The sequence below is a fragment of the Morone saxatilis genome, unplaced genomic scaffold (genome assembly GCF_004916995.1).
Source record: "Morone saxatilis isolate NCDOM2014 unplaced genomic scaffold, NCSU_SB_2.0 Contig15, whole genome shotgun sequence".
NCBI lineage: Eukaryota > Metazoa > Chordata > Actinopteri > Moronidae > Morone > Morone saxatilis.
In genome coordinates, this window is record NW_023339707.1 from 2,926,868 (window position 1) to 2,942,040 (window position 15,173).

The 15,173-nt window shown below is 40.1% G+C and overlaps 1 protein-coding gene across 3 annotated transcripts in view; it reads right to left on the reverse strand.

Moving 5' to 3' along the window:
• Positions 1–15,173, reverse strand: part of LOC118324408 (collagen alpha-1(XX) chain) — a 33,146-nt gene that overhangs the window by 12,632 nt on the left and 5,341 nt on the right. For all 3 annotated transcript variants that reach the window (XM_035656742.1, XM_035656740.1, XM_035656741.1), the window contains 15 exons: positions 12,206–12,349; positions 9,512–9,688; positions 8,091–8,288; positions 7,317–7,484; positions 5,490–5,609; positions 5,164–5,328; positions 4,816–4,974; positions 4,482–4,654; positions 3,790–3,919; positions 2,901–3,046; positions 1,560–1,689; positions 1,137–1,276; positions 737–863; positions 502–641; positions 284–416 (listed from right to left, as the gene is read on the reverse strand). In XM_035656742.1, the coding sequence (XP_035512635.1) occupies positions 284–416; positions 502–641; positions 737–863; positions 1,137–1,276; positions 1,560–1,689; positions 2,901–3,046; positions 3,790–3,919; positions 4,482–4,654; positions 4,816–4,974; positions 5,164–5,328; positions 5,490–5,609; positions 7,317–7,484; positions 8,091–8,288; positions 9,512–9,688; positions 12,206–12,349 (2,250 nt within the window). The remainder of the gene's footprint in view (positions 1–283; positions 417–501; positions 642–736; positions 864–1,136; positions 1,277–1,559; positions 1,690–2,900; positions 3,047–3,789; positions 3,920–4,481; positions 4,655–4,815; positions 4,975–5,163; positions 5,329–5,489; positions 5,610–7,316; positions 7,485–8,090; positions 8,289–9,511; positions 9,689–12,205; positions 12,350–15,173) is intronic.

A 15,173-nucleotide genomic window follows, 5' to 3' on the forward strand; every position in this document is an offset into this window, starting at 1 on the left:
TTAAACGTGTTAACTGTTCACTCTAAAATGTAAAAAATAACAATAAATGGCCGTCATTTGGGTACTGTGTAAAGAAGCAAAACTCAAAGAGGACTGGGGGGGTTATTGTGTGACACTGTATTCAGTACTGTTTTTTTCTGAGATTTACTCTTAAAGGTTTCTGTAGGTGTCACTCTTGTTGTTTATTTATATTTTAGTGACAGACATGACCCTCCAGTACTGTTGATAGTATTTTATTTATTACTGTGTGGTGTGTAAATGTGTAGGTGTGTGTGTGACTCACAGGTGCTATAGCGTGTGGCCACAGCTTCACTCTGAGCTCCATCTCCATAAAGTGCAGACAGAGAGATCTGGTATTCCTTATCGTCCTCCACACCCTCCAGGATTGCCCCTTCGCTCTCACCACTCACCCTCAGCTAAAATAAACAAACAGCAACATTCTATTCACACCATATATTCATTATTGTGACACCTTATGCACTCCAGCCCTTCCACCCTCACCTGTCTCAGGTCTCCTCCACTGAGAGAGATCCACTTGATGAGGTAGGAAACAACATCGTCAGCTGCAGCCTCCCAGCGCACAGTGATATCGCTGCCTGAAAAATTTGTCACTCTGAAGTCTGATGGGGAAGGCACCTTCACTAGGAGAGAAGGAAAATGTGTAAGGATATTTTTTCTTGCTTGTTTCTTGCCTGATCCCTTCAAGCACATAAAGTTGTGTGTGTGTGTGTCTTACTTGTGGTGATGTTACTGGTGAGTGCTGCAGACAGGCCTTGCGGGTAGTGAGACTGGACTGAGACTAGATATCTAGACAGAGAGGAGAGGTTCTGCACCAGCACTGAGTTCAGTCCTGTGACCTCCACCTGGAAAGAGATTTAGTATGAATTACTGACACTGGCTGTGGCTGCAATTACATCTGGCTCTTCAAATGTAAAAAAAAAAACATGAGCGTGATTACATGAGCAAAATAAAAATACTTGTATTCCACAGTACAAATTTTTTAAAACATGGACCTAGGTTCAAGACTTTGAAGTGCCATTTGTTTACTACAAATGCAAGACTGGAATGAAATATGTAAGTATGTGAAATTACAAAGTTTCTATTAGGACACTTGTGTGTTTGGGAAGTGAAGGCACCTGCTTGACGTCACTGCCGTGGTTGGTGCTGTAGGTGATTCGGTGGCCGGGGACGTCCATGGCGCCGGGCACCCAGCTCACCCTCAGCATACTGTGGGTGACCATCGGGAACTGAACACTCACCGGCGGTGGGAGAGGGACTGTGTGATTGTGATTATTGTTATTATTTTATCAGTGTCACTGAGAAGTTACTGTGCTAGAGATGTTGATAACAGAGAAGTGAGAGGGAACAGCAAGTAAGGAAAATATATAAGAAATTAATAGAAGGAACAACCTCCTGGATATCTGATCTATCTATCACAGAAAAAGAGAATGAGAAGGAAAAAGGTGGAGTTAGATTAAAGAAGAAGGGGATAGAAGGAACATGGAGGAGGGGAAAGGAAGGTAAAAACAATGGATGAGAATGTTTGGGGCATGTCTTACATGTAGTGGCAACAGCAGTGACAGGGTCGCTAGGATCCTCATCATAGAGGGCGTAAAGAGTGACAGAGTAGTCTGTTGCAGGCAGTAACCCTGCCAGCTCCACTACTGTCTGGTCTGCACTGAATTTCTCCTGCAGCAGTAAAAGAAACACAATGCAAACGTGGAGTTTGAGATTTGTTAATAAATCTCAAGATGAAGTACACTTCTTCTAGGAACTAAGACAGGAGGACGTGAAGACGTGATGTGAAGCAATACTCTACACTATCACAATATATCATTTGCTATTTTATTTTTTAAAACAAAAATGTTTACCTGTTTATACACAAATCTGGAGAAGTACTGGAAGTAAACAAGTTGCCATTACTGCAGCGGCATCTCACTACGATGTGCATACGTTTGAATGCAAGCTGTGCTGGGAAGTACAATTATCCACTTTTCCCTTTACTTTTTATGTAAAGTTATTTTATATTGTCTAGGAAAGCAGAAGGAACCTGCGCAGTTATCAGCTGCTCCAACAGTAGTGGCAAACTCGATCTTTGGAAAAACAAGCCTCTTTAAACACAAACACTTTACATAGATTCCCTGTGCATGTAGTGGACCAAGATGTTTGCATGCCAGGTGAATAATGTAATGAATATCTACAGTATAAAAAACATGAATTCATATTTATTAAGTATTTACAAATATAACTAATCTGCGAAGATTAAACAACTCTTGATTGATTAGTACAGTAGTATTACACATCACATGAAATGTGTTGGATGGTGAAGTGGTCAGTTTTTCTTGTTTTCCGCATTCTCTATTTCTGGCTATTGTCATAACAAATGTCTAACTAATATGTACAATTTGAAAAACGCTAAGATCGCCATACATGTGAGACAATTTCATCAGTAGGTCCACTGCCTAACGTCATCAGAATCACAATCAGAATTGTTTATTGCCAATCATCACTCCAACTACCCCAAGCTGCTGTCAGTGAGTCACTACGACTTGCATCCGCGGTAATAGTGCTACTGGATGACAGAATACAAACCCATTTGTGTATTGAAGTGTTTTATGTAACAGTGAAAGGCAGAAAAATGTTAACATTACAGTTAACATTTAGACTTTGTCCTGAAAACCTGAAATCATATGTTAACAGGGCAAGAGCTGCTGCAACATTCTTGCTCTTCCTTGCCTTGAATGTTATGTTTTCACATACCTGCTTATCTGTTGTCGATGCCATTTTCTGTCCACTGTTCACCCTGGTTATTGCTGGCTTGTAATTATAATTATAAATCACATTTGAGTAATACATGTATAAACCAGCTCATAGTAGAGAAAGAGAGATCCAGTTCTCACCTCCTTGGCATCATCAGGTTCTCCGTGGTTGAGTGCTGAGTACAGGATCATGTACTGTGTTGCACTGGGTGCTGCACTCCAACTCACTCGCAGCGTGCTGTAAGAGGAAGGAGTCACCTCTAAGTTGGCAGGCATGGCCAGCGGCACTGAATGAGGGACACATAGGAAAGAATAAGAGGAGAAAACAAAGGCATGGCATGTTGAACACATTCTGTGAATTACTGATGACTACAAGGATTGAATCTGTGCCCTACTGAGACAGAAACACTTTCTAATAAAGAGCTACTTTCCCTTTGCTGACCTCCCCTGACTACCTATATTTGGAAAACATATTTTTCTTGGCAGGTGAGTTTAAAAAATAAAAAATAAATAAATAAAATTTTGATCACGTCTTAACTGTTAAATACTGTTAATAAATGGCCGTCATTTGGGTACTGTGTAAAGAAGCAAAAATTTGCAACTTACTCTTACTCTGCTTCTGTGAAACTGTAACTAGCAAGGAATTTGTGCTAGATAAACAGGATTAAGGAAGAGGCTGGCTATATTCTATATTTTTGCTATTGTCAACAAATGTCATGAAGAGACCAAAAGCAACAACGTGTCCGTACATCTCTCACTCCAACTTCCCCAGCCGGGGAACACAAAACTTGGGGGTCAATTAATTGTTGGTTTTGGTCTTTTTATGGGATTTATTGACAATAAAAAATGGAAAATCATCAGACTTATCTTTTAGATTAAGCATATAATCTAGATGGGAAAACAGTGTTGAGATACATCATTTCAAGTATCAACTGAGATACCTGCATGTGATACATTGATACAGCAAAAACGTGTGACAGCCAGGTGTGACTGACATACAAACATATGAATCCCTGTATAGCAGTCTTACAGGTAGTGACAGTTCCTCTGAGTGCCACACCAACACTGTCTTCATACACAGGGAAGATGGAGACGTGATACAGTGTCTGAGAGGAGAGGCCTTCCAGCTGCACAGTGGACTCTGAGCCAACCAATACCACCTAGAGACAAAGCATAACTTACAGTTAGACAAAAGAATGCAGCACTCTGTATTACTTTTTATATGAAAACACTATTTTCCAATTTTCCAGATGGGATTTTTCAATAATAACACTGAAATTGCTACAAGTCTTTGCATAAAATACAATCCCTGATTAATGTAAACTGCTGTTACAACATAATTTAAACGTATTATATTATTGTGTCTCAGAAATATCCCAAGGCACAGTCTGCATATCAATATGGGTTCTGACCCCAAGGTAGAAAAACCTTGCATTAGAGGAATTCAGAGATAAAGGGGATGCTTTACTGAAGAGGTTACACACGATGCTAAACATGTTCTACATGCTTAACTCCCTTTGTCCTCCATCTGAAAGTTTTAGTGCTGTCTGTGCTGAAAAAAAGTTTTTCCTGTTTTAATCAAGCACTTAGAGTACCACGTACAAAAACACTGCTGGAGTTGGATATTTCTCATGGTGAAGGTCTTATTTTAGTTATATAACTGAGATATGCACAGCGTCAAACGTGGTAATAATACATATCAGGTAAGCATGCGTTTCTGACCTCCTGTGGACTCTGACCCTCGGCGCTGTGGTAGACCACTCTGTATTGTTGGACTGGCTTGGCAGGATTGGTCCAGTGAAGCTTCACTTCTCTGGAGCCCAGTTCAGAAAACCGAAGATCAGTAGGACTTGGGTAGGAGAGGGCTGGGTCTGCTGTTGGCCCAGGTTCCATTCCTGGAGCAACAAGGAATCAGCACATTAGACCTCAACAAAATATTCATAATTTGAAAAACTTGCTATAGAAAAAATGAACGTGTGCATTCAAGTACATGTGTCTGATGAGTTGGTAAGAATAGAGACAAATAGGCAGACAGACAGACAGACACATAGGTTACGTTTTGAGATGCCACGGTCCTCTATCCTTCCACAAAGGATGTGAACCAGTCGTGCTACCAGTCTGCTGAGCAGAGGAAAGTCATTGACATTGTAGACGTTCAGATCCACTGGCTCCGACGCCACTTGTCTCAACTCAGCTTCATCTGCATTCTTTACACCTGAATAACACAGATTCATAAAACGGTACAAGCATTCAGAGATTACAAGAATTGCCTCTGGGCACCTAACCATGAGAACATAAAAGAAACACTTCCAGGCTGAATAGGACCAGATTACTCACAGTAAAAGTATTTAGTCCACAACTAAATACCCTACACCACCTTACCCTCTCTTCTTTTCAGTCTCACCTACAGCAATGATCTCCACGCCAGCATTCTTCAATCGGTTTGCCGCAGCGATAGCGTCGTCCTGAGATTTCCCATCCGTCAACAAGACGAGGAAAAATGGTGTGTCTGACCTCGCGCCTGCCTCGGCCCTCATGTTCTCCTCCATGACATGGAGCAAAGCCTGGCCTGCGAGATTCATGTATGGTGACAGGCATACTTTACATGTACTCTACTGTGTAGGTATGGTATGTATTATGTGCATACATTCTTAAGACAGATGTTAGGGCTCAAACACAGCAATACATGAAAACTACAAGTATCAAAGGTACAAACTGTTTGCTGTTTACCTGTGAATGTGTTTCCTCCCTTATATCTGAAATTCCTTACTGCTTCCAACAGTTGGTCTTTAGTGGTGAAGTTGTTGAGCTGCCATTCTGTGCGGGGGTCTCCACTGTACTGGGTCAGACCTGAAACACATCATTACGCAAGATGTTGTTATATTTTTTTTTTATTTTTTTTTTAGTATTTTTTTTTATTTATTGGTTTATTATTTATTATTTTATTTTAACAGGGACAGTGCTGACATTAATTAACATTCCTGTAAATGCACCAGAGTTAGCCAGAAGGCTATTTTCCATCTGTTGTCCCTGGACAGATGTTCTAAGTCAACCTAAAAGTAATAAGTAGAGTTATCACAATGAAACAATGGATTATATATACAATATTTGAACATACACACAGTGTTAGTTAAGACAAAGACTTTAAACACACACACACACACACACACACACACACACACACACACACACACACACACAGCAAAAGGGACAGGCCATTGGGGATGGTAAATCCATTACATTCATTTTAATATCCTTGTTCTTTTTTGCTACTACAGAGCTTTAAAAACAAAAGCTACACATTGTAGTTATTATAAATAACAGCATTAGATGGTTCAGTTGGTTCCTGTTTTTAGGTTTGTAAAAGGTGGTTGCTAAGGCATTTCTATGAGCTAGGTGGCTACTGTGGTATTCCTCACAGATGCTAGACTGGTAAAAGATGGTTACTAACAGATTGTTACCATAGCAACAAAGCTCCCATCTCCGGGTTAGCAAGCAGGAGAGGTGGCTAATATCCTTTATCAAATTAAGTCAGTCTTAATGTTAATGTTTAACAGCCAGGCTTAATTAGACCAGTCTAACCTGACACTTTAAGATCAGTCTAAGGCCAAGACTAGTCTACGTAACTGACCCCTGAGTGGTTGCCATGTTTGTAATACATAGTTTTTAGGGTGCGCCTTACGGCATTTCTAAGTGGTTTACCCTGTACCCTGTAGTGGTACTACCAGGGTAGTTGTGTGTATGTGCAGACACGTATATTACTGTGCTCACCAATAAATCACAACAGAAGGACCAATTAGTAGAAATTAAATAAATATTTCTCAATAAATTGAGCTGTAGTTAAGCAATATGTTTGTCATAAACATTGATGTTGCTCATCCGGTAAAAAAACCCTGAAACAGTCCAAAATAAAGCAACAGTTTGGATGGCAAAGTAGTTCTCTTCTGGCTCCTCTGTCACCTACCACCTTTATCCTCCCTCTATAATTGACACTGAATTCCATCTGTTGTGGTATTGAAACTATGAAAGCTCTTCACATTGATGGAATATTCTCCTCGTTTGAACAGGTGCAAATTAAATTGAGTCTACTCAAGACTTTAGATTCCTCCAAATCGGCAATTTTATTACATCCAACACATCTTCCTTTCTTAGACTACTTGGCAATACATCCATGGAATCTCTGTTTTCCTTTCATCCCTCAGCTAAAGTAGCAATATCCTTTGTATATGATTACATATCTACTTTGCAGAACACTTCCCTTATTATGAAATCTGTTTGGGAGAATGATGTGGGATTGGTCATAACAGAGGAGCAGAGCATCCCAGTTATATTTTAGAGATATACTAAATATATCAAACTAGAGACACTCAGGTTTACTCAGCTTTAAAGGACCAGTGTGTAGGATTTACCACCTATCACCCACTCCTTCCAAGCGTGAAGGAGAAACTATGGTGACCGCGAAATGAGCAAAAAACGCTACCGGCCCTATTTAGAGCCAGCGTTTGGTTTGTCCCTTCTGGGGTAGAGTCATGGTGGTTCAACATGGCAGACACTTACCGATCTGAATGTGGGTCGGCCCAATGTGGAACGGTGTCATCAGGCCCTCTAAGAAGTCCCTGACCCGTCTGAAGTTGGTGCGCCCGATGCTCCAGGAGCCGTCCACCAACAACATGATGTCCGCTGCTGCATCGCTGTCACACTCAAATGGTTTCCTGGGAGACATACCTAAATAAAAAGGAAGCAGGAATTTATCAGAGTTGAATATATGTCAAAGAGCCCTGAAGCTGTTCTGGGGGCTTATGGTGAACCACCTTACTAGTTCATTTTATATAGTTTTTCCCTTTCATTATCTGTACATTAGTGAGTACATGTGTAAATGCAGTTTTACATCAGGAAACAGATGGCTCTATGCATTCAGGGGTTAACTACTGTGTGTACAAGTGTCGACATGGTGCATACATGAACATGAGTGAATTTCCATGCATGTGAATGTGTGTGTTCCCTAGGATTATATGAGAGAGGAAACATAAGCCCTGGAGCCGAACAGGATGGTCTGTCATTATCCTTTCCTATACCTGACCCTCCCTTGTGTAAACACTGTCATCACATCTCAAACCAACACCTACTGCTTTCAAGCCTCTTGTTCCTCCACTCATAAGAAGGACTAAGGATGATGGTGGCCAGGCATTCTTTAAGATAATCTGCTTAACTACCTGAATATAGGGAATCACTTCATCAGTACAATTAGTACATTTTTGGTTCATTAAAGTAATAAATGTCACTGTCAGACTTTTATGTCCGGTTGTGCTAACAGTGGGAAGCACACGTTACCTGTCACCGGCTGGGTAGGGTAGGGTGCCTTCCGGGGTTTCTCCTCGGCTGCTTCGCCCTGTGTCGTCCCCTGCTCTTCTTTATTCTCCACCTTAGAGCGATCCCGCTCTTTTTCTTTCTTCCTCTTCCTCTTTTCTTTGCCAGTTTTCTCTGGGGCTTCATCAGGGAGCTGAGAGGGGGTTTCAATAGCTGGGGGCTCTGGGGGAGAGAGTTAATGGTGAGCACATGGGTGGGGTTACAGTAAGATAAGCAAAGACTGTTTAGGGGACCAGTTGAGGCTTTACATGACAGCAAATCTTCTGTTGACATTAGATTCATCTGACTTCAAAAGAATCAAAGGGAAAAGTGAGAGAAAATATTATTTCCCTGTTAGCACATAAACATTATTGTATTACAATTTATAGGCTACAGCTTTTGCCTTTCCTTGATAGAGCCAGCGTCAACCATTACTCCTTGTACTCCTTCCATCTTGTTCTAGCTTTTGCTTCCTGTCTTTCAACTACTGTTGCTAAGCTTTCATTTCTGTGTATTTGTCTTACAGCACTTTGGTGTAGGGGTGCATAACTGCAGTACACTGTACTTATTGTTTAGAATTTACAGAAAAGGTGCTATATCTAGATATGAAATACTTTCAAAATCCATTTTGAAATTTTGCTTGGTTCATACAAGGCTTTTCAAGGCCAGACACCAGAGTAGATCAGTGACCTTTGAACTCAAATAGATCTGCTAGGTTAGGCAATTGTAGCTATTCCAGAGTCCAGGTCAAGGCAAGGAGTGATCAACCTTTTGCTGTACTGGCAACTCAGCTACACTTGCCTTGTCTGACCACAAGACTTAGTTGTTGGCATGATAACATTCTTGTTTTGTTGATGTGCCAAATTTGTATAACTATAATTGTTTTTTGTTTTACTTATCGATGGATTTACATGTAACTGTGATTTTATGCTGTTATGTGTGGTGTGTTGTCTCCTGCACTGGAAAACACTTTGTGCTCCTTGCAGAATAAATCATGACTTTGTAACAACTGCAGGGTTTATTTTTCATTCCAGACTGAGAAATGCTGCCCAGTATCATCTTCAAAAGAACCTTATGGACAAATCTCATGGAACCACATGACTGGTAAAGGAAGCAGAACACGGCTGAACATAGAGTGGCTGTTGAGTTTCAAACTTGACATCCTCTGTCACATTTGATATAGAGATGAGAGCATCTACAGCTTCTAGTTTTCCAGTTCATCTTAAAATGTTACCAGCCAGTGTACCACTATCCCATTTTCTTTCACATTCAAGCCCCTAGGATATTATCAGTATATATCATATACTATGGTTGTGAATTGCCTCTTTTTTTCAGGACCCTGGTCATCATAATAGTGCCAAGATGTGTGTGTGGATGTAGTGTTTTGATTTACAAGCATGAAGTACCTGCAGTAGTAGTAGCAGCAGCAGTGGTAGTGGGGTCTGGATACAGAACTGTTGGAATGCCCAGGAGAGCCTCGGTTGCATCGTCCAGGTCTCCTGACCCTGACCCGCCTGGCAGCATCTTCTTCCTCTGCTCTCGGCTACCACTGCGGATCATTTCCTCCTCCCGCAGACCCTCCACTGAAAGATAGGAAGTGCAGCTAAGGGAATCATGTACAAGTCTATATTCATTCATTTTAATAATACATAATATTACTGCCAGTGGTAAACAGTGGGAAACCTGACACCTTCCAGGGAATTAAATGTTGAAGAAGCTATATCAAAATATGAATGCATGTTTCGAAATGAACTGTCGATATATTAATATAAAGCAAATATGAAGTCTCTTTGAATCCCAGTGCAAATGGCATACATTTACACTCGATTTACTTCTTGCTATTGCAAAGGCTACAACTTGCACTGATGCTCTGGTAAGATGAATCAAACTCACCAACAAAACAGTTTTATAGTAAAGCTAATTTATCTTTAAACACCTGAAAAATAATATTCAAATCAACGAGGCTTTAAAACACACAGGATGGTGTCATAGACTTTTTAAATGAAACAAGGATGCCTTAAGCAAGTGGCTAAAAGCACAAAATTCAGATTTGATACTGATTAGAATGTAATCTGCAGTGAGGGAAAGTAACTAATTACATTTATTCAAGTACAGTTTTGTAGTACAAAAGTACTACAAGTTAGTACAAATACTAACTTTCTACTTCTACTTCATTAAACTTAAAAGAAAAATAATATTTTTATTTTCACTTTACTTATATGTAAATTGTATAAGTCTAGTTACTTTGCAGATTATAAAGTATTTAAAAGCCTACCTTATAGCTGTAACATTAAAGTGATGCTTTCACATTGATGCATCAATAATTGTAATCAAATTATATATTATACATTATTTTAAAACTTGAACAATCTGCATAATGAGTTGGAAGTTATATTTTGATGCTGATACTTTACTATTTCTTTACTGCAGGACTTTTACATGTAACAGAGTATTTGTACTCTGTGGTAGGGCTACTTGTTTTTTCAAATATGTAGTATTTCTTCTACCACTGGTAATCAAACAACCTCCTGTGAGTATGCATTAGTCACAAAGAAACAAAACATCATCACAATGGGTAGAAACATTATGACAGCAGCCACTGGTCACATACCAGCCAGGATAAACTGAACAACTTATCTACGTAAGTAGGTTTGAGATCAGACAGGTATTTTATAATTGAACATGCTTGAGGTAAAGATAGAACATGTTTTCTTTATGTTATATTACTTCTCTGGCTTAACTGCTTCACCAGGTCCTGTCTGCAAATCCTTGCCTGGAGTTAGGAGACAAGGTCAACAACAGCAAATTGAGGGTGAAATTTCCAAGGAAGTAAAAACTGCCTCGACACAGTAACCTGCTATCACTAGCACGGCTAGAAATAAGTACTGGGCCCAGAGGGGGTTAAAGCAGATGGGAAAGGTGAAGACGCATCAGGAAGGAATTCCCAGACTGCCATCATTCCAGCATGACAGCCAGTGTTACGGATTTCCAAGTTGACATGTTTTTCAGAGCCGCCTGGACATGCCCGACTCGACACTGTAACCTATTATCACTAGAACTGTTCGTAAGCAACCACAGGCTACATGAGCCCCAACAGAGTATCAATCAGTCTAATAATAAAATGTCAAAAATGAAAGGGGGATTTAACTGACAGAGAGCTGTGATGACCTTCACCGTCACTGCTGCAGGAAATAACGGTGTTGAAGCCAGAGACAGAGATGTCTGAAATAACCTGAGGGACAATAAGTGTGCAAAATTAGTTGCCAATTCCTCATCTAAACACAGGCGACGCTTCACCAAAATGCCTCCATCCTGCCGTTTATTCAACTGTAAACTCTGCACAGTGTGGGGTAGAAAGCCATTCCTGATTGTGTTATTTTGCTAGTAAGGTTGCTTTTGTGAGCCATAGAGAGTGTGGTGGGCACATTCACTGCCCCTTACTGTGTAAGAATACACAGTAAGTTCAAACACAACCCACTTTCAGGCTCTAATCTGGCAAGAGCAGTATTTACACTCGCTCATTCTGTGTGAGTGCTTGTACATCTTGTCGGTTGGATTTTTGGGGGCGGGGGGGCACAGCACACTCCAGTGTATAGTATAGTATGACTTTGCTGTCTTTACAATGTTATCTCACAGTACCAACTGAGCCAACATCAGGAACGATAGTATTTCCTTTTATCTCGAGTCAGTGTTGTACATCACATCATGCCTGTGGAGTTTTATGTCCCTCGTTCAACCCAAAACCCACTAGCTTGTTCTGTGAATTCCAGTTCCATCAGAATGAAAATTTATGGATCACAGACTTTTCAAAATCACGATATAAGATGGCCCATGAAGATATGCAGTCATGCTCACTCTTGCTTATAAACTTACATACCAATGAAAAAACTACCTCATACCTCTTTATCGTTCACACTATATCTATTTCTTTCTAATTTGAATTCAGCTTTGGTACTTATCTTTTGGTACACTTTGATCTTAATAGGCTCTCGAAGGCCATTAGTTCCCAATGTGCTCATTGACCTCCCTCCGTCCTCTATTTTCGTCTCTTTTCTCAGTAACTGTTCTAATTTCTCACATCGGACTGTTGTGTTTCTTACTGGTGAATCGTCGCTTTGCAAGAAGTTTCTCTGTCGTCCCATTGAGCACGAGGACTTGGAGGGCATATTCCTGACTGGAGTCCAGTCCTGCCACCGTTGCCCGGCCCCGTGTGGTGGTCAGCATCAGCTCTGGCTGTGGCACCTCTGGAAAAAAATGAGCATTTAGGTTAAGAAATGACTGCTAAAGGAGAAAGTCAGGGTTCCTGACATCACCTAAGATCTCTAAGTATTAGGAATAAGCAGTTTAGTTAAGCTGACTTCATTGCCATTCCAACAAACACTGTTAGGAACCTTGATGAGCTCATAATGCAGGAAAGACGAGGAAACAATCAACTAACTTTTGCTAACATTAGCTAGCTTAACCGTCCTCAAAATCAACATATAAAAGACTTTCACCAAAAATATAATTTCTAATGAACCACCTTTAAGATTTTGTAAACTTTGTTTTCTCATTTAAGGTTATCAGACATTACAGTGCCAAGGAAATTTAAATGTCAAGAGGTAGTTTTCCACATTCCCCTCTCCTGAAGTCTATTTAGCTTTTCCAATTTTAAGCTGAAGGCTATCATCACTGCATCGGCTTACAAGATCAGACACCTCCCTCATATATGCTGATTCATCTAATGTTGTTAATAACCCAACCACTGAAGTATCATCAGCAAATTTAAATCTGCTGAGTCATCATAAGTAGACAATATGTCATAATGCACAACCAGCTCCAACAGCCACCGAAGCATCCTAATAAATAGGCAGATTATTCCCAGTACATGTCTGACAACCTGACGACAGTGAAATATGGAGTGTATCCTTTATATCTATGTAGGTAAACATAAACATAACATAAAATCAGCCTTAAATTAAAGATTTACTCATTTTCCCGGAAGCTAAATCTTAGCAAGGGAGTTCCAGCAACTCACTGTAATCCCCCCTTTCTCCCCCGTCCAGTCCTCAACATATTTTTTTCCTTTCTATTCAAATGATGCACCGTTTCCTCTTCTGCCCTTCAAATTGCAGATGTATGTTGAAATCTTGTGCAATTCTGTTTAATGCATTTTCCCTACAGTGGGTAGTGGTACCATACACCTCAGGTGTCAAGTTGGACTGAATTCCTCCTTTAAGCCCCCCTCTGTCTCTCTTTTAGACGTGCCTGGACTTAGCTGCACAATGTGGAATGGGAGATAAGAGGGTGACAGGGAGAAAACAATGTTAAGGAAAAAGTTAAAGGGGCAGGAAGAACCGCGGATGTGAAGGAGAAGGGGGAGGACAAGGAGCTGCATTCTTATCCAAACCATCACCTGTGAAGCAAGAGAGCCGACGCCGCCGTTAATTACAGTGAGACGAAAGGCACTTTTACACCATATTTATATGCCGTTTCAAACAGAAGGAAAGGGAATCATGGCTTAGACTTTAGACAAGTGCTAATATAAAAAGTTTATGATCAGATTGAAATTGGCTTTTGGCAAATACAGTGCCTCTAAAAACTACTTTTAAAAATGGAAGAAAACTACAGTCCTTCAGTGACTTAAACAAGTTACCTTTTCTGCAAAAATACAGTATATTTTGGTCATTCTTATAACTAGTTTTAACAAAACAGCATGCAGATGTCTCAAAAGTTTCAGACCAGGTTTCAACATGATGGTTTGTTGTGCCTTTTGAAGGGAAACAAGACACAAAGCATTTTATCTGATGTTGCAATGCAATCCTTTTTTCTGCGATTTTTTTTTTTTGTTTCTATCAACAGAGCCACAGGCAGAGGTGCTCCTGCTTATGATGGCATCCATGATTCCAAAACCAGAGGAACCAAGGCTGTGAACTCTCAAATAAAATGGTGGAAGGTAAATGTAGTGCACACGATGGTAATTAGAGAGTGATTTCAGACTCAGGCTAAGGCATTTACCTGATGCATCAGGGCCAGTATTTATCAAATCTCTCGGATTAACAGTAAATGCACATTACTTACTTTCTTAGTCTTGATCTAGCTGCAGAGCTGTCTGATCCTGTTCTGAGAAGGTGGGACCTAATGGTGTGGTTGTATACCATGTAGAATTGTCTGTTATAAATAACAAGGGGTTTTTGAGTCACAGGTTTGAATCCAATATTAATTTAATTCAACATTGTGACTCATTATATCCAGGATGTAACTTAAGTGTAATGTACACTTATTCTGCAACAAGCTAACACAGTTACAACAGTGACCATTAGGGTCCCTCGCAACTGTGATTTTGATCTTTTGAATTTTGAATTTGTTGCACATGAAAGCTCTATTCCAATTTTATGTGATGAAATTATTAATAATAGCTTTTACTTCCTTTGTTGGCGACAGAGAGGACACAAACTGCCATGGGATGTGCATGGTCCAGTGCTCAGCAGCAGGTGATTTAACTTGCTATCTAACCAGCATCAGTGATATTGGTGAGGTGAGGTGAGGTGAGGTGAGGTGCCCGTGCAGAGCCCAAAGGATACTAAAAGACAATAGCCACCCCAGCCACAGCCTGTTAACCCTGCTGCTATCTGGGAAGAAATACATTAGTATCAGCTGCTGAACCACAGAGAAGCTTCTTTCTTCAGGCTGAGAGTCTCCTCAACTCTACTGTAAATAAACGATTCTTCTCATAAACCTCAGATATGATCCAGATTCCACACTGTTATATACATTGCACAGCATCTGTGAAATTTACGGATAACTATTCTGGTAAGTTGTAAGTCTTTTCATGGACATTACGATACCTTTCCACTACCCTCATTCCCATTATACCTCAGGTTTTGGCACTATAACTTAAAACATGTTATACATATTTTTGTGTGTATATATACACATACACACACGCGCGCACACACATACAGGCAATTGTATATCTTACTTGCAAATACAATTTCCTTTTTAATTTATTCCTTTGGTGGTACTTTTATACCTTATAATACTTTATTCTATTGTATTGCCTATTTTATTGTTTTATAAAGTATTTGT